Genomic DNA, 27,881 nt, shown 5'->3' with positions numbered 1-27,881 from the left:
TTTCGACAGTTTTAAGACATAAGTAAGACACTGACGAAAAACATTTTCGTTTTTAAATTTAGGTACTTAACTTACTTGTGAATTTTAATCAAGAAAAATAATAAGTCCGTCATTTTCACGTTTTTCTATGACGTCACAAAATACTTGTCCCAAGTAATGATTGCATGACTTCGCCAGCAAATTGTCTTCCAGTTGGGGAATGAGTTTAAAATTTAAAAAAAAAACTATATCCCTGTCGGTTTTTACATGCCCGGGATGATAAACATTGGGACGATGTTTTTTATTTGCTCCCCGTTGAGTATAGAAGCAAAGCGTCATAGTAAGTGTTGTATCATGGATAGTCCCTCATTTGTAAATAAGTAATCCGCTGACACAACACACGAACACCGCGACAATATCCGCGTCGTATCAGAATCGCTAAGACACCATAACTCACCGGTACAGTCCCACGTCATCAACCGTAACCTCATCAATCTCTAGTATCCTGAGCATATCATCTTTCTCCTTGATAGTGATACGGGAAGACGGCGTGATGATGACCCCGTCTTTGTCCCAAGACGCCCAGGGTGTGGGCATTCCCCTCACTGCACACTTGAAGACTACACTCTCGCCCTCTTCAACAACCTTGTTGAATGGATACGTGTAGAACTTCGGGGCTACTTGGCGAGACGGACTGGCGAAGCGCCTCGAGTCGGGACCTGCGAAAAAAGAAAATATCCAAATGCAATAGTTTACACTACAACAAAACTTAAATATACGTACGTTATTACTTACTGTCCGTGCTTGTGAATATTTTGAATACCTACGTAATTATAAGGACCTAAGAACCTAAGTAGTAGGAAAGAAAGGAAGGGGAAGACCAAGAAGAGCTTACATGGAACAAATTAAAGAGAATGCGAACGTCGTGTCTTATAAATAAGTTAAGTTAACCTTTGATAGACAAGAATGGAGAATGCTAATTTAATGATTGTGATCTAAGTATCTATATCTATTATTTAGTTTTAGTTCAGTGATATGTGAGTGAACAATGAACGAACACCGCGATGAATGATGTGAATGTAAATTGGCGACTCAAAGTGTAACTATGTTACCTAATGTATAAGTACTTAAATATATTTCTGGGTTTGAGTTTGAATATCACCTGGAGTCCTGGAGACGGATCTGGCAGGCGTGCTCCGTGGAGTGGAGCGGGGAGTGGAGGCGGCGGAGAGCAGCGCGGGTGGTCGGCGCAGGCGCTGACTCAGCGTGTTAGGCTCGCCGGGAGCTAAAAACACGTTCACATATCAAATACAATACTATACTTATATTAATTGTACTAACTATGATTGGCAAAGTGAGCCTTTCAACAAAAAGTTCGGTAAGGATCATAATAGGCTATAGTGGCACTTCTTATATCGTGTGGGTTATGAGGTGGATAACCTCATCAACCCTGGTGTCATGGTTATTATTGACCGCCAAAGACCCCTGACATGACTCATGTAATGAGTACTTAATTAAATCAGTAACCAGTACCAACGGCTTCACTTGCCTTCTGAAGCACGGATTATCTTACTTTCAGCCTGTAATCCTAATCTCCTAACCAAACTAGGGTCCATAAACGGAATTTTCTGATATTTCCCCATCGGGATTTGAACTCTAGACCTCTGGATCGTGAACCCAACGCTCAACCACTGGACGACAGAGGTCGTTTTACATATTACACTTGAATGACATTGGCAAGAGGATGCAAACCAGTGCAGCATCTCCATATATTATTCCTTTCTAACAACTGACAACGTGTCGAAAGAAACTTGTCGCTTAATAAAAGTAAGTGAATGTCTTACGGTAGACGACCAGGCAAGCAGTGGAGGATGCCTTGCCCAGCGTGTTGGAAGCCTCGCACGCGTACGTGCCCTCATCATCCGCCGTGACCTGCTTGATCTTCAGCCGAGCTGCTCCCTCCTCGAACGAAGTCTCCAGGTAATCACAGTCGCGGATTAACTGCAACCACATGCTGAGTCAGGCACATTCGTTTTTCTATCTGTACACCTTCCAAGTCGGTGCTAACCATCCTGATGACCCAATTACTCTAGCCATAAAGGCAGCCAATCAGCTCGCGACAACAAACACTAGGACCCCGACACCGACCCCGCTGGCGTGATTAACTATTTCCCTCATTCAGTGCTATCGGCCCACTAACCTCGATAAATTATTTTAAATATATATTATCTTTTCAGACAACTGACCCGAGGTCCACGCCCATCTCGGCATCTTCAGGCCTGTTGTCTTAAATTTCGTATCGGGTGAGAGACCTCAGTAAAACTTGCTGTCGAGACATTTAATAAAAAGACTTCTTAAATTTAATTCCCAATAAATCAAATTCCATCACGGATATTGTAATAAATAAAGACATTACCAAAATGTTGGCTTTATTCAACTTTTAAAATAATGTGATGCCTGACAACTGACAACATTAGACATCGAAAATTCACGTCAGATATACGTAGAAAGAACTAGAGATAAAACGAATATCTGGGGGGTCATAAAACAATCATCATCATCGCCCTAGCATTATCCCAATTTTCACAGACTCCGCTTACCTAAACTGAAGATTTTAACAGGTCAGGTTTTTTGCAGAAGCGATTGCCTGTCTGCCGAATAATACCAACCCAGTACAGGTTAGGTCACATACTTTCGAAAATGCATTTCTCGGGAATGTGGGTTTCCTCACGATGTTTTCCTTTACCGCTGAGCACGTGATAATCAAACTATAAACTTATGATCCAAACCTGAATTCGAAAACGAATTCGACAATCATTGGTTTAGGCCTATGCTGGATTAGAACCAATCAAAGAAACAATATTGCTACTTATTTGTTTCATTATTTATTGTACTTTTGACTAACCGGTTGTTATGTTAAAATTTGCTCGCCATATTGTTGTCTTACCTCGTTATAGTGGAACCACCTGATGTCGGGCTCTGGGTGTCCGGAGACCCGGCATTCGAACTCGACGGCGTCTCCATCGTGGCTCAGTAAGTCTGTCAGGTTCTTATCGAAGCGGGGAATCACGTCCACTCGCCTGTCAAATCATTATTAATACTTTCTTCATACATAACTTACATAAATGTTGTATGTTTATAGTTTATATTTTACAATATATTTGTATACTTATACGTATATATAACATAGGTATAAGTATATATGTATAATAATAGGTATTCTGTATTTATATAATCAAATATACTTTAATGCACAGAACTAAATTTCAACAATCAGACATAACACATGAATACAGTACAATTTGGGCGGCCTTATTGCTCTAGAGCATAAGATATACGTATATATATGTAATAATAATTATACATATCTATGTAAATTTTGTCTATTTTTATTTTATTTTACTTTTTTATTGTACTATATCCTCTGCCGAAGGTTTTCTTGAAGAGATCGCTCTAAGCGATAAGGCCGCCTTTGCCCACCTGTGGAAATGTCTTGTTTTGTGTGCGATAAAGTGTTCTATTATTATTATAAATGGCCTATATACACCCTACTGTAATGTTGGGGTGTCCCTTCCACCCTTCAATCCTCCACGGCACCACGGTGCTCTGCGGGTTGGTAGAGGTTTACGGCTAATAGCCAAGACCAACGACTAACGTCTCTTCCAAAGCGCATCACCATCTTTCTTTTAGAGAAAACTATATTACAGCAAAATATCTTTTAAAAACAAGAAAATAGCCACATACCCGTATCGCACATTATGTTCATCTGTGGAACTGGGATCTGAAAATATACCAAGCGAAACATTTATTTATTGCAATAAATAATTAAGTAAGTAAATAAGTAATAAATAGTTCTAGCTAGTACTCGGCTGCAAGTGACGACATTCTGGAAGTGAATTGATTACATTCAGCTATTTATCGTCTTTTCCTCTCTGTAATCTAACATAGACGGCGGGCTGGTAATCTGCCACGATACGGTTTATACTAAGTCAACTTAGGACTTTAATAGGGGCCTAAGGGCCCTATCTCACTAGGATACCATGGTTATACCACCAGCGAAAAACGACTCTTTATACAAATGCATACATTTTGTTGGTGGCGCAACCGTGGTGGAAGCACCATGGTATCTTAGTGAGACAGGGCCCCAAAAAGGCTATATTGAGAATTTTATTTTAGATAGCAATTCTCAAGTAAGAGTTATTGAGTCATATCGACAAATAGTAACACGAAACGTTGCTTTTTGCAAATGGAATGCTCAGGGTCGTTTTTATCTGCCAAAGTGGTGTCTTGTAGATCCACCCCAATGGGAAATACCAATTTTTGTTGTAGTGAATTTTGGAGTATGTGTTTACCTCTAGCGAGTATCTGCAGTGAGATTATGGCCTTTGCTTCGCCGTGCACGTTGCGAGCTACGACGGAGTATGCGCCAGTGTAGTCCAGCTTAGCATGAGGAATCTCGAAGCGGTATTCCGGTCCTTCACCAACTCTCTTAAAGTGAGAAGCGTCGCGGTAGTAGTCTGGCTGTATGGTAAAAAAACAAATGTTTTAGTTTCAGTGATTATGTACCAATTCCTTCGTAGCTCCTTATCCCGGTGGGAAATAGGTTGAGTTTTTTGTATGTACTATATATTGGCCCCGATTCCTGCAGACACCTCCTAATTTTACTTAAGTTATACCAGTCATTTTCTTATCCACCGAAAAGGAAATGGACGGAAGATTGACAGCTCTTAATTTTAGTAAGAATGAGTAAATGAATGAATAACCCGGGCGAATCAAAAAGGTATCTCGCTGGTATGCAAACCGTTTGACGTGTGCTGTCAACATAATTCTGTCGGGTTATTGGCCTATGTGAAATTTTTAGGCTGTTGTTTTAGATTTGTGCTTAAAATTGACGTGTGTTCCATAAATTTTATGCTTGTCGATAACCCGTCCCTTTCCTTTTCGGCGGATAAGAAAATGACAGATATAACTTAAAGTAAAATTAGATGGTGTTTCCTGGAATTAGTACCACTGAGTACTTAATTTCTATATAATTATATAACGTACATATACACTGCATAAGCGCACATACACTACACATACTCACACACACCCATACACACCCTCACATACACACGTACACATAATTATTAGTTTACATAATGTATAAAATAGTTATGGAAGAGCGGAGCCTCCTACTACAAGCAACTTCTTGCTTAAAAGGAGACCCCGAGCCCTTGTATTGTAAAAATCTACTTTTAAAGTAAATAAACATTTTTTTATTATTATTATTCTAAAAAACCTATTACAGTGCCCTGACGGGAAGTCATGTTGTCAATTGCTAGAGTTATTTATAAGACCTGTTGTACACACGATGGCAGAAATGAACGAATTATGAATTACAAGTAATTATGATGGAACTTCAGATATAAAGTTTGTAAATATTGGCGAATGGGAACAAAAAACAACGCCATCTAATATAGATGATGAGCAACGTTAAAACACACCGTAAACCACGTGCCCCACGTTGGGCGCCAGTTTTATTGGGCGTAATTATTTGAATGAATGACGGTTCTTTTATATGTCACATACGAGATATATTTATTATAAATAAAATATTTTGGCTTGACACAGGTAACTATTTCTGGTGTATAAATTATTTCTGGATGCAAGCCATTGCAAATACTAACGCCATCTAACGGTGTGAAGCATAACCGAAACTTTTGAAGCTCAGTAGAGAAAGAAGGTAAGGATTTGCGTTTTGCTTGTAAAATGTGTCGCTGGTGATATTATTGATTACCAAAAATGAACGCTAGATGGCGGATACGTAATACCACTCAGAAAAAATATGCTACGTACAAAACTTTTGCTAGACTGAAAGTTTTTACGCAGAGTTTTTGGTGCAAAACGATCACCTACCAATTAGTTAATAAAATGTTAGGTGAAAGTTTATATGGAACATTCCGCAATTTTCTAGGTAGAAAGCTAAAAAATGTTATGCGAACTATTTGTGACTAACAAAAACATCGTGCATATTTTTTTTTTTGGAAATCTGTCCCCGACCCCTCCAATGAGGGGTGAAATTATATACCTATGGGGTTTTTCGCAGTTTTCAAGGTAGGAAGCTAAAATTAGGTAAGTATATAAGGAAAAGAGAACCAGTTATCCCGAATTTAACGCACAGCCGCGGGCAAAGCTAGTAATTTATAATAGGTACCTTGAGGAAGTCTCGTAACCAGTAGACGTCAGGTTTGGGGTCGCCAATGACCTCGCACGCGATGATCACCGTGTCACCTTCACGCGCTTCACTCGAACGGGGCTTCCGGATGAACATCGGCTCTTTGGAATACCTACGACATAGAATTAGGAATAATACTAAGTATAGAACGGCAGCCCTCCGCTCCCCACCAGCGTCTGGGCTAGGTTTAGGGTTGTTATGTTAATGTTAAGCGGTCATTACATCTACCTGTCCGTCACGCTTGATGCGTCGAGGTCACGGGTGGTTACTATGGTTACTCCCCTCCAACTTGGTCGAGGTCGTGGTTACCATGGTTCCTCCCCCCGAACTTGGTCGAGATCGTGGTTACCATGGATACGCCCCGCCGATTTGCTATTAGACCACACGATCTGATAGGCAAACGAGAGTTGTTGGAAAGTGACCTTGACGCGTCTGGCCTGACGGACAGGTAATAACATAAACTCACGGAACATCAGGACTGATGAGCACGGGCGGTGTTCTCTTCTTCTCCATCGTGTCATCACCTATGACCTCAACCTTCCCTGAAGTGGACGCCCGACCGATCTCATTAGAGGCCGTGCAGGTGTAGATCCCTGAGTCCCTGGGGGTAACAGACGCCAGCGCCAGCTCTATTTGACCGTCGTGGTCTAGAGTCATGATCGCGCGTCGGCTGGATCGCAGGCGCACCCCGTCTCTGTACCACGTGACACCCACTGATGGGTACGCCTCTACCACTGCTGTTATTCTGAGTTCTTCGCCTGAAAATAAAAAGAACGGTTTTTTTCTCCAGCCTATCGTGTCGTGGCTGGTAAGCAAAAGCCTCCCCTCTGCTCTTCCACAGTTCCTTATACAGGCAGATGTCTTACCAATACCCCCAGTACCACCAGTACCACCAGTGAACGTTATTAATACCACAATCGTGATTATTATAACTTCGGTTAATTGAGGGTAGCAGTTGTGTTCAGCAGTGGGACGTATACAAGCTGTTTATATGTTTTTATTTATGTTTACTAAGAATTAATCATTTCATGATGTGTTCGACCATTTCATGAAATGGTCATAATTATTTCATTTTAATTTCGTGTTTTGACGTTTAGTAAAGAGTAAATGTTTTGACTAGTTGGAAACTAGCCTATTAGATCTGTCAAAGTGTGTCATTCATTTGAATAGTGATGTATCCGTCGAGATTATTTTGCCATAGTCCCCCATAGCCCCAGTATCCCGGTTCACTAACCCCATACCCAATAGCCCAGTTCCGTTTGTTCCCATAAACTGCAATAGTCCTACACGAACTGGGGATTGTCTTTGGGTGCTCTCAAGTGCATACAGAGATAATCGCGCCGGTTAGTGTCATAACACATTTAGATTAAATTGTGTTAAGGGGCTTCGGGCCCACACACGCCTTCCAAAAGTCCGGGACTCCATAGGCCCGAGATATGGAAATAAGTTTTTTATTTCCAAAAATAACACAAACAAAAAGTTACAATAGTGGTTGGTCGTACAGAGTTTTGATACAGATAGTGATTCTCTGTCCCCCAAACTAGATATCAACTGACCTTCGCTAAGCCGGTAGTAAGGTTCAAGGCCGAGGCAGAACTCTGGCGCGACGTACGCCCGGATGCCCTTGTCCACGACAAGGCAGCACCGGCAGCTGATGGCTCCGCTGGTGTTCCTCGCCATTGCTTCGTACACGCCTCCATCCTCCAGGGTGGCGCGGTCGATCTCCAAAGTGTGAAAGTGCTCGTCTTGTGATGCCGTGTGACGGCCTGCGGAGCAGATAATGTTGATTACTTACTAACTCTTACCCTTTGTTCTCGTTAAACCACTGAATAAAATAGAGGTTGAAAGGGCCAAGTGGAGTATGAACTTGTATGGGGCGCGTTTCGCTGTTAACCATGTAGCTCATACTTCAACTTTGCACTCCACCACCCCGATACCGACCCCGCCGGCGTGGTTGACTATTCCCTCAATCAGCGCTTATCGCTATCGACCGACTCGGGTCGATTAATTCTTTGAAATATTTTTTCCTCTCTGACGACGCCCTGAGCCGAGGTTCGCGCCCAACTGGGCACGCTCAGGCCTGTTATCTTGTGCTTTGTACCGGGTGAGAGCCTTCAGCGCTCCCCATTTGTCCGGCCAAGTGGTTAATGCCATCTGCGGCAAATCTACAATAAGTCACGTCAGAAAAAAATGCACTCCACTTGTTCGCAAACTTTACGACACACGGAGCTCCGCGATAAGTACCTACTTATATAAAAAAATCGTCCTTGTACTTACATTATAACCTGCAGAGCAAAAAATCAAATATCAACTACCATGCAAGGAGATCCCTCCTTATTAAGTACCGGAAAGCTAAAAACCGATGTGTGATCGGTAATTTATCAAAAAAATATTTTTATATGCAGTATCTTACCAAAAATGATAAAATATCAGCCTGTCACATAAAATATACATTGCCGGTAAAGTGGTTTTGGAATTTGAAAAGCAGTAGAGCTATCGTCGTTATTACTCTATACAGGTGTAGTAGTAAAAGAAATATAGATAGAGTAGTGAAAGAGAGGGCAAGAGAGTAAAAGAGAGTGGGATTGAACCGGCGATGACAGCGGTTTTCATACAAAATACGTGTGAAACCCACTAAAACTAATAAAGAAGTCAGTACACATAAACAATATAAGAAAATAAACGGTACAAAAGGCGACCTTATTGCTAAGGTAACAATCTCTTCCATGCAACCTTTAATAATAATAGAATAGCCGGATGGTCGGTGCAAACAATAATATGAAACTGCAGAAGTTCCATATAAACTTTGCCACCCCTTTCTACCCCCTTAGAGGTTTTCATAATGAGAACCCCATTGCACTCTCTTCCAAAAATTTATATTGGCCTATCGGCCAATCGGGTTATTTATTACCCGAGAGAATTAAGTTGACAGCACACGTCAAACGGGTTGCATATGAGCGGGATGCCTATTTTACTCGCCGGGGTTATTCAATCATTTTACGCGGATAAGAAAATGACAGGTACTTATAACTTAAAATAAAATTAGGATGTGTCTGCAGGAATCAGGGCCATTGTATACTTTCTAACATAATGGACATGTAATCTAGTCATACAGTAACACCGATGTAATATCGTAACTGGAAAGGCTAAATTACGTAAGCGCCACCGCACAGTTATGGCAACCACTCTGAAACTTCCTAATATAAGTCCGGCTTGGATTTCTAATGAAGTTTGTCAGAGGCCTATCTACAATTTGTAGACGGCGCGGTAGACATATCTAATAGTGCAAATCTAAATGTGTAAATGTGCATTGGATCAAATATAATTTGATTGCAACACGCTTGGCACGGTCAGTCAATGACTTGATCGATCCGTGCCACTTCCATCGAGTATTTGTAGATGCAAACAGGGACGGATCTAGTAAGTGGTTCACCACTGCCATATAACTAGGGCGCCAAAAACAAAACACTGACGGAAAAGATGGATGGATCTGTCACTAATCAGCAGTGCAGCGACTGCCAGTCACATAAAAACGTAAAAAGTTATTTACTTCAACTTTATGGTTGTATGGCAACCGGTCGTCATAGAGTAGAGAAGTTATTTACTTACTAACCTATCTACGGTCGCTTGGATGATATTGACAGGACGGCGCTGCGCTGGTGCGCACAATCTCGTACGTTTTCCATTAAAAAAAAGTCGTCACGTTTTTTAAGTCCCATATTCTAAGATGTTAACTCTAAGGATGGTATTAATAAATTAATCTCAGCTTCGAGACTGCCCTCAAGATCATGTCAATGTGACGGTTCTTATATAAAAACAGGGACTTGAGCATGATCTTGAGGGCAGTCTCAGCTGAGATAAGTTTATTAATACCAACCTAAGATATTAACTCTACAAGTAAGTAGTCATTTCTGCGGCGGTTGAAAACGCTTTCCAGCCAAGTAGTTAATGTCATTTGCGGGAAACCGTCACGTCAAAAATAAAGGTTGAAAACATTCGATTTCATGGGCATCAAACATGATAAGAATAAGTCCGGCTCTGACCTAAAGCGCATACCAAAAATACCCGGCGATATTTACATTGGGGGTAAGTCAACGTTTCCTACTAACTGCCATAGCCACACGGACCTGCGCGCACCGGTTAACAGACTTACAGTATACTAGTTTATCTCCCGTAAGTTTGTTCGCGTGATACTTATTGAAAACTGACAGAGATGGATGAAAGAAGAATAAGTATGTTGTGCCGAGCCCACTCATTGTATTTACTTAAGTACTTATTGGTGCTAATTCCTGTAAATACCATCTAATTTTATTTTAGGTTATATCTGTCATTTTCTTATCCGCCGAAAAGGAAAGGGACGGGTAATCGACAAGCATAAAATTTATGGAACACACGTCAATTTTAAGCACAAATCTAAAACAACCGTCTAAAAATTCGCCCGGGTTATTCATTTATTTACTCATTCTTCCTAAAATTAAGAGCTGTCAATCATCCGTCCCTTTCCTTTTCGGCGGATAAGAAAATGACAGGTATAACTTAAAGTAAAATTAAGAGATGTCTGCAGGAATCGGGGCCATTGTACAGCTTTATATAGGCATTTAGCTCTTTATTTGCCTTTTAGCTCTCCTAATAAATATTTTTGCGCCAATTCAAAAATCTTGGGTAATCGGGTCAGGTAAGTACCTAAATTTTCGCTTTAAGTTCAGTTAAGCTGGTCCATCATGTGAAAGGAGGGCGCCCTCAGCTTCTTTTCGTTTGTGGAAGGCACAGTGCTTTTTTGACTTCAATTACATTTGGCCTCATTGAAAACATTGTTTTCAAAGCGATTGACTTACATATACAAGCAAGTAGATGATATTAGTGCAGAAATGTATAATAATTATTATATACTTAGAGAACATTTTACGGTACTTATAGGTATTATTCGCATTATTGTTTTCATTCTTAAGGTCATTATAACCATTTAATGACTATGATGTCGTGTCCACCGATTCTTAGACCAACTTACACTATAATATCCACTTGTATACGAACGCTTTGGAAAGAAACAAAATCGGAAATCTCCTATGTTACGGAAAAAGACTAGAGTTTCATCGCATAAGCTTTTCAATTTATTTAAAGTTAAGAGGTATACTCACTGTCAATTTCAACTTCTCTGCCGTCCTTGTACCAGATAAGACTAGGGGCTGGGCTGCCGATCACCTGACATGTCAGCCGGACAGGGTACGTCGCTTGCACGCGTCGATCCCGCAGTCGCATCGTAAACTGGGGGGGATAGTCCCCTTCAGCGTCCGCTGATCTTTCCCTTTAAGTAAAAAAAATATTATTGGAAAGAAATAAAGAAAAAAAAATTTGACTTACTGTAGATTTGCCGCAAATGGCATTAACTACTTGGCCAGACTCAAGGACGCCACAGCAACAATAAACAAGGAAGTAATAAGTAGAATTAATCTAAAAGGCAATAAGCGTGATTTCACATAAATTATATTGAATTGAAAGCTCAAATGAATAAGGTACATAATAAATAGGTACTAATAACACTGGTAGGTTTTTGAAGTACTTAAGTAGATTACTCACATGTAAATTATAGAAAATCATTTTAAACATTCTCGCACAGCCCAATAATAGTAAAGTTCGATTTCAAAACCATTCCTACATACTTAAATATTTCGGCCAAACATAGCTCGTGGCAACTCAATGGTAAAAATAATTGAGTATAGGTTATGTGTTTGCGATAGGTAGTAGGTTAAAACCGTTAAAACATAATATTTAGCTTACCTTTTGAGTTTAGCATCAGCCTCCCATATCAGCCTGTCGGTAACAACCGCAAGCCTGGCGTACGTGGACGCGCGTCCGTGGTCGTTGCTCGCCTCGCAGCTGTACCGCGCCTCATCCTCGCTCGTGATGTCCTTGATCGTGAGGCTGCAGTTGAACCCGTTGTACGACGTCTTCATCCGCTGCTCCTCGTCGATCTCATGTCCGTTCTTCATCCACACCACTTGAGGCGTCGGCTTCCCCTTAACACTACAACTCAGACACGCAGTCTCCCCCAACAACACCTTCAACTGTCCAGGCAATATGTCCACGAACTCCGGACGGTCTCCCGCAATACCGATGCCGTACGGCGTAGAGGTCTGCACTGACTCGCCCCAGCCGTACCGGTTTCTAGGCGTCACACGGAAGTGATACTCCTCTCCTTGCTTCAGATTAAACGCGTCGAAGGAGTTGAGTGGAGTGATGCCAAGTTCCACCCAGCGGGCTCCGCCTTCCTTCCCGAGTAACCAGCTTTCGACTTTGTAGGCGAGGACTGGTGCTGCGTAACGGTTATCTGGTTTTGGCCACGCGATGGACACCCAGTTGTTTCCGCCGTCCACGACGCTCGGCTCGCCCGGGATGCGCTCGGGCACAGCTGCAAAGTTTCATTATCAGCGACAATGACCTTAACGGAGATACTTGAAGGCGTGCCAGGTGACACCCATTGCCAATATAAATTAGTTCGATCGATCCAATTTAGGGTGAAGGAAAATAATGATGTTTACTTACATTTGTATTGTCGGTCGGCTGTTGATATCACAGACTCATCGGCGGGGTACGTCCAGTCCGATATGAGATTGTCAGATGAAGCTCGTTGTCGTATCTAAAAGCGGAATGAAAAGTTTTTTTTACTAACTATACCTAGTTTGGTGATATTGAATCTTGTATTTCATTTTACTTACCACAACAGTTACAAAGGCTCTGTCGCAACCGTAAGCGTTTCTGGCAAGGATGCAGTAAGTGCCGGCGTCAGAGATCACAGACCTCTTGACTGTGAACTTCACGTAGTCGTCTGAAGTCATCTTGCAGACTCTCTGACTGTTTGTTATATCGCGAATACCTTTCATGAATACGACTGAAAGAAACATTAAAATATATAAAAAATATTCCACGTTGTGAACATGGAACTTGTTGAATATTTGTTTACAACATTACATTTAATATAATTATCTCAGGTCTTTTAAAATATCACCACCTATTCTTATTCAAAATACTTACGATAATATCGCAACACGAATGATAAACAACACAATGTAATCTTTAATATGAAAATTAAATACAGGACTTTTTTTACCTTTGGGCTTCGGTTCTCCTTGCACTCTAAAGGAGATATTTAAATCTTCTCCGACAGAAATCAAAACATCTTTCTCTGGGCGGCCTACTATAATGGCAGGTTTTCCGTCTAATTCTGTTGGTTGGACGACTGTAATAGCTGCGTTCATGTCAACGGTACCATGAGTGCTCCAAGCTCTGCATGTGTACATTCCAGATTCTGTTTCAGTTACATCCGTCAGAGCAAGAGTGTACAATCCTTGTTCAACAAAAGTGTGTGCATTTCTATATACTTCAGTAACAGAGCGGCCTTCACGCAGCCACTCCACCCTCGATGGACTTCCTCTGATTTCAACTTGTAGACCTATTGTACCTCCTTTTACCACTTTGTAGTCGGTCAGAACATTTGTGAAATGAGGCCGACGTGATTCCATAGCTTGTCGATTGAAATGTGATCTTTCTACTGTAGCAAGATTCGGACTTAGACGTCTTTCTTTTCCTGAAAACCAGATGTAATTAAACAATTTGAAATTGTACCTAAATATTAAGATAGGTATGGTGGTAATTCCTGTACACACCATCTAATTTAATTTTAAGTTATACCTGTCGTTTTCTTATCCATCGAAAAGGAAAGGGACGCATGATTAACAGCTGTTAATTTAAAATGAATCGAGTGAATGAATTAATAACCCGGGTCAATAAAATAGGGATCTCGCTGGTATGCAACCCCTTTAACGTGTCATGTCAACTTAATTCTGTCGGGTTATTGGCCAATGTAAAAATTTTGTTGTTTTAGATTTCTCCTTAAAATTGATGTGTGCTTCATAAGTTTTATGCATGTCGATTACCCTTTCTTTTTGAGCGGATAAGAAAATGACAGGTATAACTTAAAATTAGATGGGTCCACAGGAATTCTCACCATTATTGAGCCATGTAAAATACAAACCAGTAAAATTGACAACATGAGTAATTTGATCAGACCACACAGAGTTCTCGGCCCGGCACGTATATTTCCCACTATCCTCGGGAATTGGATGATTGATGGCTAGTCTGCAAACTCCATCAGCTAAATAGTAGGCTTGGTATCTCTCATTGGTAGTTATCGGCCTGTCGTCTTTCATCCAGGTTATAGTCGGAAGAGGTTGGCCTCTAATGCGGCATTCAAGGACCAATTCATTTTCAGCCAAGTGGTAAGTGTCTGCATATAAATAATTTGTAAAATTATCAGCATCAAGTGATGAAAGATAAAAGTATGTTACGAGTACAATTATACATATATACAGGATGTTAGTGACATCGTAACAAAAACTGAAGGGGATGATTTAGCTCATTATTCTGAGTTAATATCACGTGGAATTTTATATCGCAAAAGTATAGAATTGAAAATAATTTTAAAAACACAAAAAGTAAGTACATGAATTTCCGACGGAAAATTCCACTTGATATTAACTCAGAATCATGGTCTGAATTATCGATGAATAGATTTAATAACGATGTCACTAACAGCCTGTATATAAATACTTTATTTTTACACTTACCTCGAATGGAGCGTGTAAATGTAGGTGGAATGGGAGAAGCTTCGAAACAAGGATAAACTTTTAAATTAGCAGAAGAGTTGACAGAGCCATTGTCGTTTTCAACTGTACAACTATACTCAGCGGAGTCACTTGGTACAGCGTTTAGAACCTCTAAGGTAATTAGTCCATCAGCGAATCTTGTTCTGTATTTCAGTTTATTATCTAGCACCACGCCGTTTCTGTACCACGTTATAGTGGGGTCACCAGATGACAGTACACTGCATGTCAGTTTCACACGAGAGCCTTCAACAGCTGTTCTGTCAGTCAGGTAAGTCGAAAAGACGGGCTTTCTCTTGATATCACGAGGAACGCTCGACCTTCTTTCCGAAACCATGCTTCTTGCTTCACTAACTCCTTTAGATCTGTGTCTTACCTCAGATTTTCTGTCATGCTCACTGCTTCGACTTGAAGATAATGGGGGTAAGGACGATCGGAGCTGGGAATCCAAAATAATTGTCTGCGCTTTGTAAATTGTTGGAGTTCTGCCGTAACTGTCTCGCTCAAAGACAGATTTATCATCGAAAGTTTTTTCTGTATATCCTGATGGTCGAGCAAATTCCATTGTATAGTCTCTATGATTGTGGTCAATAAACCTTGGCTTCTCTTTTTCTTCATATTTTCTTTTAGCTGTCGGAGAGTCGTATTCTTCTCTAACATGAAGTTGCTTATCGCTCGGTCGCGTATCTTCTATGCTCTCCATTTTGATGTCATGGTGTTTTCTCCGATCTGTTGAGATAGCTCTATCACCATTTTCTTTAGGAATATATTTTTCAGTTGATTCGCTTTCTTTATCTGACTCTCTTTTCTTGGATTTTAGACTGGTTTCTTCACCTGTGCTTACAAAGTTGTCGTCTCGTTTCTTTTCAACTTTTAGTATTTCTGTTTCTAAGTTATCATCTTTTGTATAGTCTATTTCTTTTTTGATGGACGCTTCTTGTAGTTTATCTCTTTTTTGTTGGTGTTTTCCTTCTATATTGTCTTTTTCTTTCTTTTGTCGTTCATCTTCCTCTTGTTTCATTTTCTCTTCTACTTTTTTACTTTCAGATTGTTGCTTTTCTTTTAACTCTTGTTCTTTCATAACGCGTGCCTCTTCGTTTTTCTTTTTCTTTTCTTCCTCTAACCGTTTCTTTTCACGTTTCTTTTTTTCTTTTTCCTCTTTGTCTTTTTTGAGACGTAATTCATTTTCTTCTTTTTCTTTTACTTCCTGTTCAAAACGTTTCTTCTCAGATTCTTGCTTTTCCTTTTCTTCCTGTTCTTTCTTAAGGTGCGCTTCCTCTTCGTCTTTCTTTTTCTTTTCCTCTTCTAAACGTTTTCGATCTGACTCTTGCTTTTCTTTTTCCTCCTGCTCTTTCTTAAGCCTTTTCGCCTCTTCTTCATCTTTCTTTTTCATTTCACCCTCTAACCGTTTCTTTTCAGTTTCTTGTTTTACTTTTTCATCTTGTTCTTTCTTAAGGCGCACTTTCTCTTCATCTCTCTTTTTCTTTTCCTCTTCTACGCGTTTCTTTTCAATTTCTTGTTTTTCTTTTTCCTCCTGTTCTTTCTTAAGGCGCGCTTCCTCTTCGTCTTTCTTTTTCTTTTCCTCTTCTACGCGTTTCTTTTCCATTTCTTGTTTTTCTTTTTCCTTCTGTTCTTTTTTAAGGCGCGCTTCCTCTTCGTCTTTCTTTTTCTTTTCCTCTTCTGCGCGTTTCTTTTCAATTTCTTGTTGTTCTTTTTTCTCTTGTTCTTTTTTAAGGCGCGCTTCCTCTTCGTCTTTCTTTTTCTTTTCCTCTTCTACGCGTTTCTTTTCAATTTCTTGTTTTTCTTTCTCCTCCTGTTCTTTTTTAAGGCGCGCTTCCTCTTCGTCTTTCTTTTTCTTTTCCTCTTCTAAACGTTTCCTTTCAAGTTTCTTTTTCTCTTTTTCTTTCTTAAGGCGCGCTTCCTCTTTGTCTTTTTTTTTCTTTTCCTCCTCTAAACGTATCCGATCTGATTCTTGCTTTTGGTTTTCCTCCTGCTCTTTCTTAAGACGTGCCTCTTCATCATTTTTCTTTTTCACTTCATCCTCTACACGCTTCTTTTCAATTTCTTGTTTTAGTTTTTCCTCCTGCTCTTTTTTAAAGCGCACTTCTTCTTCTTCTTTATTTTCCTCTTCTAGACGTTTCCGATCTGATTCTTGCTTTTCTTTTTCCTCCTGCTCTTTCTTAAGACGTGCCTCTTCTTCATTTTTCTTTTTCATTTCATCCTCTAACCGTTTCTTTTCAGGTTCTTGTTTTACTTTTTCATCTTGTTCTTTTTTAATGCGCGCTTCCTCTTCATTTATCTTTTTCTTTTCCTCTTCTACGCGTTTCTTTTCAATATCTTGTTTTTCTTTTTCCTCCTGTTCTTTTTTAAGACGCGCTTCCTCTTCGTCTTTCTTTTTCTTTTCTAAACATTTCCGATCTGATTCTTTCTTTTCTTTTTCCTCCTGCTCTTTCTTAAGGCGCGCTTCCTCTTCGTCTTTCTTTATCTTTTCCTCTTCTAAACGTTTCCGATCTGATTCTTGCTTTTCTTTTTCCTCCTGCTCTTTCTTAAGGCGCGCTTCCTCTTCGTCTTTCTTTATCTGTTCCTCCTCTAAACGTTTCCGATCTGATTCTTGCTTTTCTTTTTCCTCCCGCTCTTTCTTAAGCCTTTTCGCCTCTTCTTCATCTTTCTTTTTCATTTCATCCTCTAAACGTTTCTTTTCAGTGTCTTGTTTTACTTTTTCATCTTGTTCTTTCTTAAGGCGCGCTTTCTCTTCATCTCTATTTTTCTTTTCCTCTTCTACGCGTTTCTTTTCAATTTCTTGTTTTTCTTTTTCCTCCTGTTCTTTTTTAAGGCGCGCTTCCTCTTCGTCTTTCTTTTTCTTTTCCTCTTCTACGCGTTTCTTTTCAATTTCTTGTTTTTCTTTTTCCTTCTGTTCTTTTTTAAGGCGCGCTTCCTTTTCGTCTTTCTTTTTCTTTTCCTCTTCTGCGCGTTTCTTTTCAATTTCTTGTTGTTCTTTTTTCTCTTGTTCTTTTTTAAGGCGCGCTTCCTCTTCGTCTTTCTTTTTCTTTTCCTCTTCTAAACGTTTCCGATCTGATTCTTGCTTTTCTTTTTCCTCCTGCTCTTTCTGAAGACGCGCCTCTTCTTCATCTTTATTTTTCATTTCATCCTCTACACGCTTCTTTTCAGTTTCTTGTTTTACTTTTTCCTCCTGTTCTTTCTTAAAGCACGCTTCTTCTTTCATTTCCTCTTCTAAACGTTTCATGTCGGATTCTTGCTTTACTTTTAAATCCTCCTGCTCTTTCTTAAGACGTGCCTCTTCTTCATCTTTCTTTTTCTTTTCATCCTCTAACCGTTTCTTTTCAGTTTCTTGTTTTACTTTTTCCTCCTGTTCTTTCTTAAAGCGCGCTTCTTCTTCTTCTTTCGTTTCCTCTTCTAAACGTTTCATGTCGGATTCTTGCTTTACTTTTACATCCTCCTGCTCTTTCTTGAGACGTGCCTCTTCTTCATCTTTCTTTTGCATTTCATCCTCTAACCGTTTCTTTTCAGTTTCTTGTTTTACTTTTTCATCTTGTTCTTTCTTAAGGCCCGCTTCTTCTTCATCTCTCTTTTTCTTTTCCTCTTCTACGCGTCTCTTTTCAATTTCTTGTTTTTCCTTTTCCTCCTGTTCTTTTTTAAGACGCGCTTCCTCTTCGTCTTTCTTTTTATTTTCCTCTTCTAAACGTTTCTGATCTGATTCTTGCTTTTCTTTTTCCTCCTGCTCTTTCTTAAGGCTCGCTTCCTCTTCATGTTTCTTTTTCTTTTCTTCCTCTACACGTTTCTTTTCAGTATCTTGCCTTTCGTTTTCCTCCTGCTCTTTTTTGAGCCGAGCCTCTTCTTCATCTTTCTGTTTATTTTCCTCTTCTACACGTTTCTTTTCATTTTTCTCTATTTCCTCTTTTTCTTTCGCTTCCTGTTCTAACCGTATCCTTTCACACTCTTGTTTTTCTTTTTGAAGCTTATCTTCTTCTTCTTCCTGCTTTTTCTTTTCCTCATCTGCGTGTTTCTTTTCAGTTTCCATTTTCTCCTTGTTTTTCTTTTCTTTATCTAATGCTGTAGACTCAGCCTCATGTTTGTTTGTTTCTTCTTTTTCTTTTAAGAGACGTGCTTCTTCCAGCAGTTTCTCTTGTCGTAAACGCAATTCATCTGCTACATTATTTTTATTTTCTTCATTCTCCTGTATTGGCACCTTACTACCTAATTGTTCTTTTTTCTCGTGTTCTCCCAACTCACAAACTTTTTCCTGTCTTATCTTTTCTTGGTCATCAATTTCTTTTGTCTCCACGTCTTTCTTTTTTGCTAACTCCATTTCCTTTCTAAGATTGTCTTCCTCTTCTTCTTTTTCTTGTCTTTTCAGTTCATCTATTTTTTCTTTTTTCTTCTCTTTTTCTACACGATTTTGATCTGACTCTTGTCTCTTTTCTTCCTTTTCTTGATCTTCTTTTTTTTTCAGTTCCAACTCTTCCATGCGTTTTATCTCAAGTTCATTCTGCTTTCTGTCTTCCTTTTCTTGTTCAAGAATTTCCTGATCCTTATTTTTAATTTCTCTTTCTTGCACTTCATATTCTTCTATTTCTTTTGTAAGATGATCTCCTTCTTTGCTCTTTTGATCCTCTTTCTTTTCGCCTTCCAATTGCTTAGTTGATGTTTCCTGTTGTTGTTCATTTTCCACTTTGTCAGTTAGAAGGCTTGCTTCCTCTACTTCTTTTTTTATTTCAACTTGATCGTCGTCTTTTGTTTCCCTCGTTTCAGGTTCTTTCTCTTGAAGTGTCTTCTGAATTTTTGCCTCTTTAAGTTCTTCATTTTCTTTTTGAAGGCATTCATCCTCCGTTTTTCTTTCTTCTTGTCTTTGTTTGGTTTTTTGTAAGACAGCTTCCTCATCGTCTTTTGTTTTTATTAATTCTTCTTCAATTTGTTCTTCTCTGTTAGTTTCTGTTTTATCCCATTTCTCTTTTTCAGTCATCAGGTGACTTTCACCTTTTTCAAATTCTTTGTCATCCTGTTGTTTCGTTTTTCTTTCTTCTTCTATCTTTTTCGTTACTTTATCTTTAACGAGCTGTGCTTCTTCTATCTGTTTTTCTTCTCCATGTGCTTCCTCTTTTTTGTCCTTCTGTATTTCTTCTTCCAAATGTGTAATTTCTGCTTCCTGCCTTTCTATTTGCTTTTCTTCACTAATTAATGTTTCAGATTTGTTTTTCCTTTCTTCTTCCACAACTTTGTGCTTAGCTTCTTGCTGCTCTATTTTTTTTATTTCTTCCTCTGTTGTCTGTTTTATTTCCAATTCCATTTCTGTACTTTTCTGAATTTCTTCCACTTCTTGAAGTTTCTTTATTTCTTTTGCTTGATCGATTTGATTTTCCTGTATTGCCATTCTTTTTTCTTCTCTGTCTTCCTCGTCTGCCTTTTTTTTCTCTGCATGTTCTTTCTCTTGCTTCAATTTTGCTTCTTCTTGTTCCTTTTTTTCTATCTCTTGTCTCTTCTGTTCCTCTTGTTTTCGTCTTTCTTCTTCACGCTTCTTTCTGCTGCCACGTTTCTTTGTTTCTTTTTTATCTTCCTCCTGCTCCACTGCAGTTTGGGGTTCTTCTTTCTTTTCGGTATCTGGTGTATATTTACTTGTCGAAGGTACGGGTTCTAACTCCGGTTTTATATTATCTTCTTCCGTTATTATTTGACTTGTAGATGCCACCGCAACATCTTTAAGAGATGCTTCTTCTTTTATTAATGTTTCACCTTGTATTTCAGATTTATCTTCACTGACAATTTGAGTATCTTCTTTTTCAAAAGTATCTTCATTTAGATCTTCCACTTGATGCATTTTTTCTTGAAGTTTAGATTTAATAACAGCGGTCAAATTAAAAACTCGACTTGCCATTTCTTTGAATACAGGTATTTTTTCTTTTACTTCTAATGTAGGCCTAGGTTCTATGCTTATTAAAGTTAATCCCATAAATTGTAAAATTTCTTCGGCCTTTCTAGTCACATCTACTCCTAAGCTGGTAGTACAAGGCATCACAATTTCATTAATATTTGTTCTTAAATCTTCTAAAATAATTTTAGTAAATGCCGCATCGCTGGGTAATCTAGCAGTTTTGTCTAGATTTACATAAAATTTGACATCTTCGAAATGATTTAATACATTTCTTAAAGACTTCGACAGTTTTTTCCAGTTCAGTTTACTGATGGATTCATCATCTGTATTCGAGATTGCCGAAACATGTTTAATAGAACGTAAGAAGCATTCTGAAGGTTTTCCGTAATTTTCATACATGTATTGTTTCTGTATACTTGATATTGTACTGCGCATATTTGATATGCTGCCATAAACTGAATGGACTGCTGTAATTATATTTTCCTTTACTTCAAGTGAAAGATTTCTTTCGGACTCAACATCTTTTTCTAATGCAAACACTTTTTCTTCAATTTGATCCAAACTTTGAACTACTTCGACACCTTTTTCTATGAGGGTTTCGGCGTCGCCCATAAAGTTGAGCCTCAGTGACTTAAGAGTATCTTTTAAGGTATTAAGACAAGTAACAATGTTTTTCAACTGACTGAGATTTTTTGTGTCAATTTTGGATGCAATATCTAATAATTTAACTGTTTCATCAGTTTCATTGAAACATGTTATTATCACTTTTTCAGATGCAGAGTCTTTCTTTATTGTTTCTAATAAATAGACCTCTTGAGTTTCACTCATATTATTAGCTAATAACTGTAGCGTTGCACATGCTTCTTGCAAGAGTTCTGGAGGGCTATCTTCATTAATCTGAAGTTGGACACTCCTCACACTGCACTCTAAATCTTCAAGAGTTTCATTGAGAGTGTCATTTCTAGCCCCGTCACAGTCACGTTTTAGTTTAATTATTACCGTCTGAACTTCGTCGAGAGTATCCCGTAGTACTTCGGTATCTTCTGTTGATTTTTCTGAAAGTGGTAAATTAATCTTTTCGCTTACTTCTTGTAGTAGATTCTCTAGTTGCTTCATAGTGTTTTCTTCAGGAATATCCGTAAATTTATCTGAAAATTAAAATAGATTAGTTATTTGAGAAAAAAATAACTATGTTATGTCTGTTTATAAAGTATAACGTACCGGGTAATGTAACTTTCTCAGACACATGAGTGATTGTTGCTACTTTCAGATCCTCTTGAAGGTGGGTGATGACTTCTGATGTTTTTTCGAGCGATTCAGAGTCAAATGTAGTAGCGATATCTTCAGCGCTGTCGAGTACTTGCATTTGCAAAGTAGACAATGCATCTTGAAGTTTTTGTGTTAATTTTGCCTGTTCAACACGAGCCTCTTCAGCTATTGAAACCGTATCTTCAGAAGCAGCAAGCATGTCAATAGCCACAATAGTTTCACGCAACTCTTTTGCTATATTAACAGTTTCTTTAAGCTGCTCAGCATGTGCTAAATTAGAAAGTTCTTCTACAACTTCCGCCACTTGACTGGACACGAATTCTTCAATGTGTTGAAGAAGCTCAGCGTGTTCTGTAAATTAAAAATCACACATAAAATAATTGTGATTGAATATTTTGAAACATCGAAAGCTTTTAAGTTAACGACGGTATTAAAACTACGTGTCATTGTGTATGAGCGGTAGGTGTGCATTTGTATGTGTAAAAATGTTGTTAGGTACTTATAGTATACGAAAGTGAACGCAATGAAGTTAATAATAGGTATTATTACTTTTTTTGCCCTTATGACTGAAGTTATTTCTTGGATTCGTTGATAGAAATCAACATTGACATCATAGTTATGTGTATGTACACAACGTAAGTGTTATCTTAACTCAGATTAATATTTATCACATAATTATTTTTGTATTACAACGTCCGCTTATGTACCTATTAAATAATAATTGATTCATAAATACAATTACTTATTGTTAATTATTATTCGTATTATTATATTACATACAGTAAATTAGCCATTGTAAAAAGCAGTTGAAAATATAGTGAAATAAGCAAGACATTTTGTTGATTCTCATAATAAAATTGGTATTAAACTGGAAATTAAACGGTTTAAGTTTACAACTTCGAACATTCAAACTTTATTCTTCTTCAATAAAGAATTCATACTGTTACTAACGTTACATAGCTATTTCTTGTTTCCATGTAATTATTACCGTCATCAGGGGGCGCAAATTTGAAATCTTCATTGAGATTAACCAAGATACTTAAAACCTTTCCATTATTTTCAATATGTTCTATTATAACCTCTGAAAGTTTCTTGTTGTCTAGATTTTGAACTGATTGGTCAATACCGTACATGTTCAACAGCAGAAAATATCAACTCTTTTTCTATTATGATATTATGATCGATACTGTGAGTAGAAACGATATCTTTAGATACCGATACTTCAGAACGTTTTTATATTCCCTTCTGAAAAGTGAGCAACAACATAATTCTCGTTCCATGGTTACTTCCTTTATAAAATTAATGGCTGAAGAAATCAAGTCTACTAGTGAAATATGTGCGGATTCAATTTCAATTGCGTCATCTATACCTTCGTCAACTATAGCTAACATATTATTATATTATAACATATTATTTACTTTCACTATTTAGTAGCTAGTAGTTTTAGACTCTTCGGCGATATCGGGATCTATGATCTTTTGAGTTGTTTCAAAAACTGATTCTTCGTCAAATGTGCCTGATGAGCTATTATAAATATAGATACAATAGATTTGCTCAACTGATGATGACATCTCTTCTAGCTCAATTAATTTCTCTGTAGCAATTAATTATTTTATTAAAAGAGCAAAATTGAAGTTGTCGTATGAACTTTGTTTACGTCTTCAATTTGTATTATTTTTACTATCGCGATTTTTTCTTGTACTTGTGCTATCATGTATTATTTTAGATCATGCTCTACAACATCTAATTCAGTTAAGACAGAAACTGCGATATCCGATGTTGTGAGAATTTCAGTAAAAATTGCCACATCTTTTCCATCAATAGTCGTAAAGCAATAGAAATATTTTTACGGTGGTTCTATGGCATCAACTGCATTCTGCAGTGCCATGTTGTCAGCAGCAGTAGTAGCCTCTCGCGTGCTCTCAAAAGTCAGTAAGTTTATTGTGGTGCTTCTGCAGTATTACGTCAGCCTCATTAGCCGCAATGCTTTTTTACGTAACTCCTACGTATCATTTACCGAATGTAACACTTCTTCAGATTTGCTACTGTAACTAACTTGTCGAGCGCATCCACTACATATTCAGATATGTGTTGGTCGATATGTTGTAACACAGTATCTGAAATGGTTATATTTTCATAATTCCGTTTGATTTCATGGCTCGGTCCAGTATAAATAAATATTTATGTAAGAATAAATCATTAAAGTATTAATTCGTCATTCTAGTCAACCACATACAATTTAGAAATTATCACATAGCTGAAATTATCCTATGAGTGAACTTTCTTAAAAAAAATAATCCGTCAATGATGATGATTATTATTATAAGAGATAAAAGAAAAAGATAACAACTACTTGAAATTTCAAGTAGACGCAAGCATAGTTATATACATTATGAGTACGGTGTATATTATAATTTTATGCATATTAGTATTAGAAAGTTGTAACGTGTTACTTTTACCAATGAATAACATGTACGTATATTGGTTACAGCTACAACAACGATCTAAAGGTCATTACACATTTACCAGCAAGTTTTGGAGTAGTATCGATCTCGTGATCATGAAGCAAAGTCTGTACAGCTTCCGCTATTATCACTTCTTGCGTTTTAGCTGCAATTGTATCAATAACTTCGCTGACAGCTTCCGCAGTATGTGTAACTATCTCTAGATTTTTTTGAACATTCACTTGGTGTTCTAGAGGTACTAGTTCGGAGACTACAAGAGCCATGTTCTGTTCCATTATTGCAGTTCTAAGAAAATCGGCAGCCTCCTTATCTTTAATGGGCTGTGTTGTTTCTTCGTTTGCATCATTGTTTTCTACAGCGACTAGCGCAGATTTACTCAAAGTTTGATCTACAGAAATTGCTCCAGTTACTTCAGGAGCTGTAAGTAGCTCTATATCTATTGGTACAAGCTCTTCGATTGTCTCAATATTTTTTGTAAATTCGGATTCCTTATTGATTAGTTGTGCAGTCTCCTTTTTAAGCAATCCTCGTACTTCAACTGTAGTCCCTATATCTGAGGTGGGAGCCGCCATTTCTTCTTCAGCTATAATTTGATCGACATCAATCGTTTCGTTGGATGATGTTTGTGTAACTATCTTTTCCACCTGTTTTGAGGCTTCCAGCACTTCAACTTGCTCAGCTTTTAATGTAACGCTGAGGTCATCTTGAAGGTGCTCTACAACTTCGATTACTTTATGCAATGAAGCCTCGTCAACTGGACTAATATACTCCTGGGTACTCTCTAGGACTAGTGAGTGAAGCGTAGATAAAGCTCTATATAATTGTTGCACTAATTCAGCTTTATGGGCGCTTACATCTTTGGACAGTTCTTCGCTAGTTTCCATTACAATGCCAGCTTCGCCGGCTGCGATGCTTTCACGTAACTCCTGAGCAACTATCACTGATTGTTTCAATTCGCCGACGTTCGCCGCTGTGGCTAACTTGTCAACCATTTCCACGACATTTTCAGATAAGTATTGATCGATGTGGTGTAACAGTGTGCCTGCAATGAGTAAGTATATTTCATAATACATGTCATATAAACAAGTATATCTATACACACTATTTTTGATTAAAAAAAAAAACAAATTTTACTACCCTGTGAATGTTAATAGGAGTATTGAAAGTACTGCATGGAATACGTAAAAAAAATATACTTGTTAGAAATAAATTTCAAAAGCATTAACCGTTATTATGATCACAGATAATAACGCTTCTAACTAATGTTGATTGTGGATTGCCAAATAAAAGACGCAACCACGTCTGAAAAAGCCACAATTCATCTAAGAACGCAATTGCTATTTAATTTTGTCATTAGTTGACACTTACTTTTTGCCGATATGTGCAAATGTTAAGTTGCAATATCGGTTTTTAGATGAATTGCTTTGTTGTGACCTTTTTAACCCCCCCAGGGCTTGATATTCCTGAGGTACATTACTTGGTATCAGAATATGTGTAAGATGATAAGTGCACGTCAACAAAATAATGCAAAAATATTCGATTTATACTCATTTACCAGCAACTACAGCAGCAGATTCAATCATGTTTTCATCAATCAACGGCTTGACAGCTTCTGCTATTTTCACTTCTGGTGTGTTATTATTAAATGCCTGCATTATCGTTGTAGTGGTCTCCGGAATTTGGGCAACTAAAGATAGATTTTCTTGGACATTAGCTTGTGTTTCTATAGAAACTAGTTCAATCACGTCTTGTTCTGTAGGTGCAGTTAAAAATTCAGCTACGTTTTCATTCTTTACTGGTTGTGTTGTTTCAACTTCTACTGCTTGCTTAAAAGCTTGCTCCAAGACAACTAATTCATTGAGAACAGGAGCTACTAGTATTTCTAAAGCAGCAGTTCCAAACTCTTCATTTGTATTTTTTTTTGCTGATTCTGATTCATTAACTATTGGCTTTGCAGATTCGATTAGTAGAACTTCTTGAACATCAACTGCGCTGTCTAAATCAGATATGGAAGCCACATTTTCTTCAGTTGCAAAAACTTTTTGTCCAACGGTAGTTGGTTCAATAAAAGCTGGTTTCTCTCCTACATTCACTTGTTCCTCTACAACAACTTGTTCAGTCACTTCTAGAGCCATATTTTGTTCAGCTATTCCAGGTGTAAGAACTATAGCTGATGTCTTTTCCGAAATTAAATGCACCGTTTCTTCATTAACATTATTTTCTTCTACAGGCGTTTCTATGTATAAAACTAATTGCTCTAGATTATCTGCTAGTAAAGCAGTGACTCGTTCCGTTGCTGAGGTTATATACATTTCACTTGAATCAGGGGTAAAGATTTCTGTAGCTTGTGCAAAACAAATTGCTTTCTCCTCTGCAGATGAAATGTGTTCTAGAGGTTCAAGTTCATTCACTACAGGAACTGCATCTAGTTCCATAATTGTGGTATCCAGAATTTCAGAAATATTTTGCTCTGCGGTAGACGGCGTTGCCACTGCAGGTACCTGTTCGCCTACCGAAATTCCACAAATAAGTGCAGTTTGAGTTTTATTAACGACGATAAGATCAGTTTGAAGTTTTTCAATGGCTTTGGCTACTTTTTGCAGTGCAGCCTCATCAATTGCAGGACCAGCTTCTTGTATACTCTCAAGAACCAGAAAGTGCAACGTAGACAACGCATTTTGCAATTGTGGCACCAGTTGAGCTTTAACAGCGCTTGCGTCTGAAATTTCTCCACCATTTTCCAACACTACACCGGCATCACCTGCTTCGATGCTCTCACGTAACTCTTGCGCCAATTTAATTGAATGTTTCACTTCCTCTACATTGGCGGCTGTGGCTAACATGTCAACAACTTCTACAACATTGTCGGATATAAATTGGTCGATGTGTTGTAACAGTGTATCTGAAACGTATATAATACTAATGAGCTTACCATTTTATTCAACAGACATTAACAATATTGTTCACATGACCGTGAAGTTGTTGTTTAAAGGCGTCAACTCCTGACTTTAGATGAAACGATGAGATCAGTTTGAAGTTGTTCAATTGCTTAATGATTTATGTTCTCTCAGTAGTTACTTTGTAATTTATATTTTAAAATATTTGTTACGTTGATATAATGCAACTTAAAAATGTGTACTTATTGTGTATTCCCATTATCTTACATTACCGACTTATGAGTTAAAGAACTAAGATTAAAAATAAACTTTATATAGAAAAAAGTATAAAAAACAGTAAGTAGTTAATTCTACAATGCGAAAGGTATCAAGTAAAATTTCGCCAAATTAATATATGTAATATAAAAAGCACCTATGTATATTACTTTCGCTAGTGTTCCCGTTTGCCTATTCATTTACGAATGATAAATAATAGCAAATAGAAAACCATCTAAAATATTGATCCAT

The 27,881-nt window shown here is 38.1% G+C and overlaps 1 protein-coding gene across 33 annotated transcripts in view; it reads right to left on the bottom strand.

The window, feature by feature from the left end:
- Positions 1–27,881, bottom strand: part of LOC126380053 (titin homolog) — a 106,470-nt gene that overhangs the window by 2,171 nt on the left and 76,418 nt on the right. For 24 of the 33 annotated variants that reach the window (XM_050029175.1, XM_050029187.1, XM_050029186.1 and 21 more), the window contains 19 exons: positions 26,033–27,379; positions 24,539–25,519; positions 21,965–22,363; positions 14,821–21,891; positions 14,229–14,480; positions 13,305–13,781; positions 12,913–13,085; positions 12,740–12,833; positions 11,975–12,605; positions 11,335–11,501; positions 7,753–7,962; positions 6,663–6,954; positions 6,176–6,308; positions 4,332–4,500; positions 3,724–3,760; positions 2,927–3,059; positions 1,824–1,980; positions 1,142–1,264; positions 437–698 (listed from right to left, as the gene is read on the bottom strand). In XM_050029175.1, the coding sequence (XP_049885132.1) occupies positions 437–698; positions 1,142–1,264; positions 1,824–1,980; positions 2,927–3,059; positions 3,724–3,760; positions 4,332–4,500; positions 6,176–6,308; positions 6,663–6,954; positions 7,753–7,962; positions 11,335–11,501; positions 11,975–12,605; positions 12,740–12,833; positions 12,913–13,085; positions 13,305–13,781; positions 14,229–14,480; positions 14,821–21,891; positions 21,965–22,363; positions 24,539–25,519; positions 26,033–27,379 (13,108 nt within the window). The remainder of the gene's footprint in view (positions 1–436; positions 699–1,141; positions 1,265–1,823; positions 1,981–2,926; positions 3,060–3,723; positions 3,761–4,331; positions 4,501–6,175; positions 6,309–6,662; positions 6,955–7,752; positions 7,963–11,334; positions 11,502–11,974; positions 12,606–12,739; positions 12,834–12,912; positions 13,086–13,304; positions 13,782–14,228; positions 14,481–14,820; positions 21,892–21,964; positions 22,364–24,538; positions 25,520–26,032; positions 27,380–27,881) is intronic. The other 9 variants (XM_050029202.1, XM_050029205.1, XM_050029209.1 and 6 more) reach the window with 4 other exon arrangements.

The sequence above is a fragment of the Pectinophora gossypiella genome, chromosome Z, assembly GCF_024362695.1.
Source record: "Pectinophora gossypiella chromosome Z, ilPecGoss1.1, whole genome shotgun sequence".
Taxonomy (NCBI): domain Eukaryota; kingdom Metazoa; phylum Arthropoda; class Insecta; order Lepidoptera; family Gelechiidae; genus Pectinophora; species Pectinophora gossypiella.
This window is presented reverse-complemented; position numbering and strand designations above follow the sequence as displayed.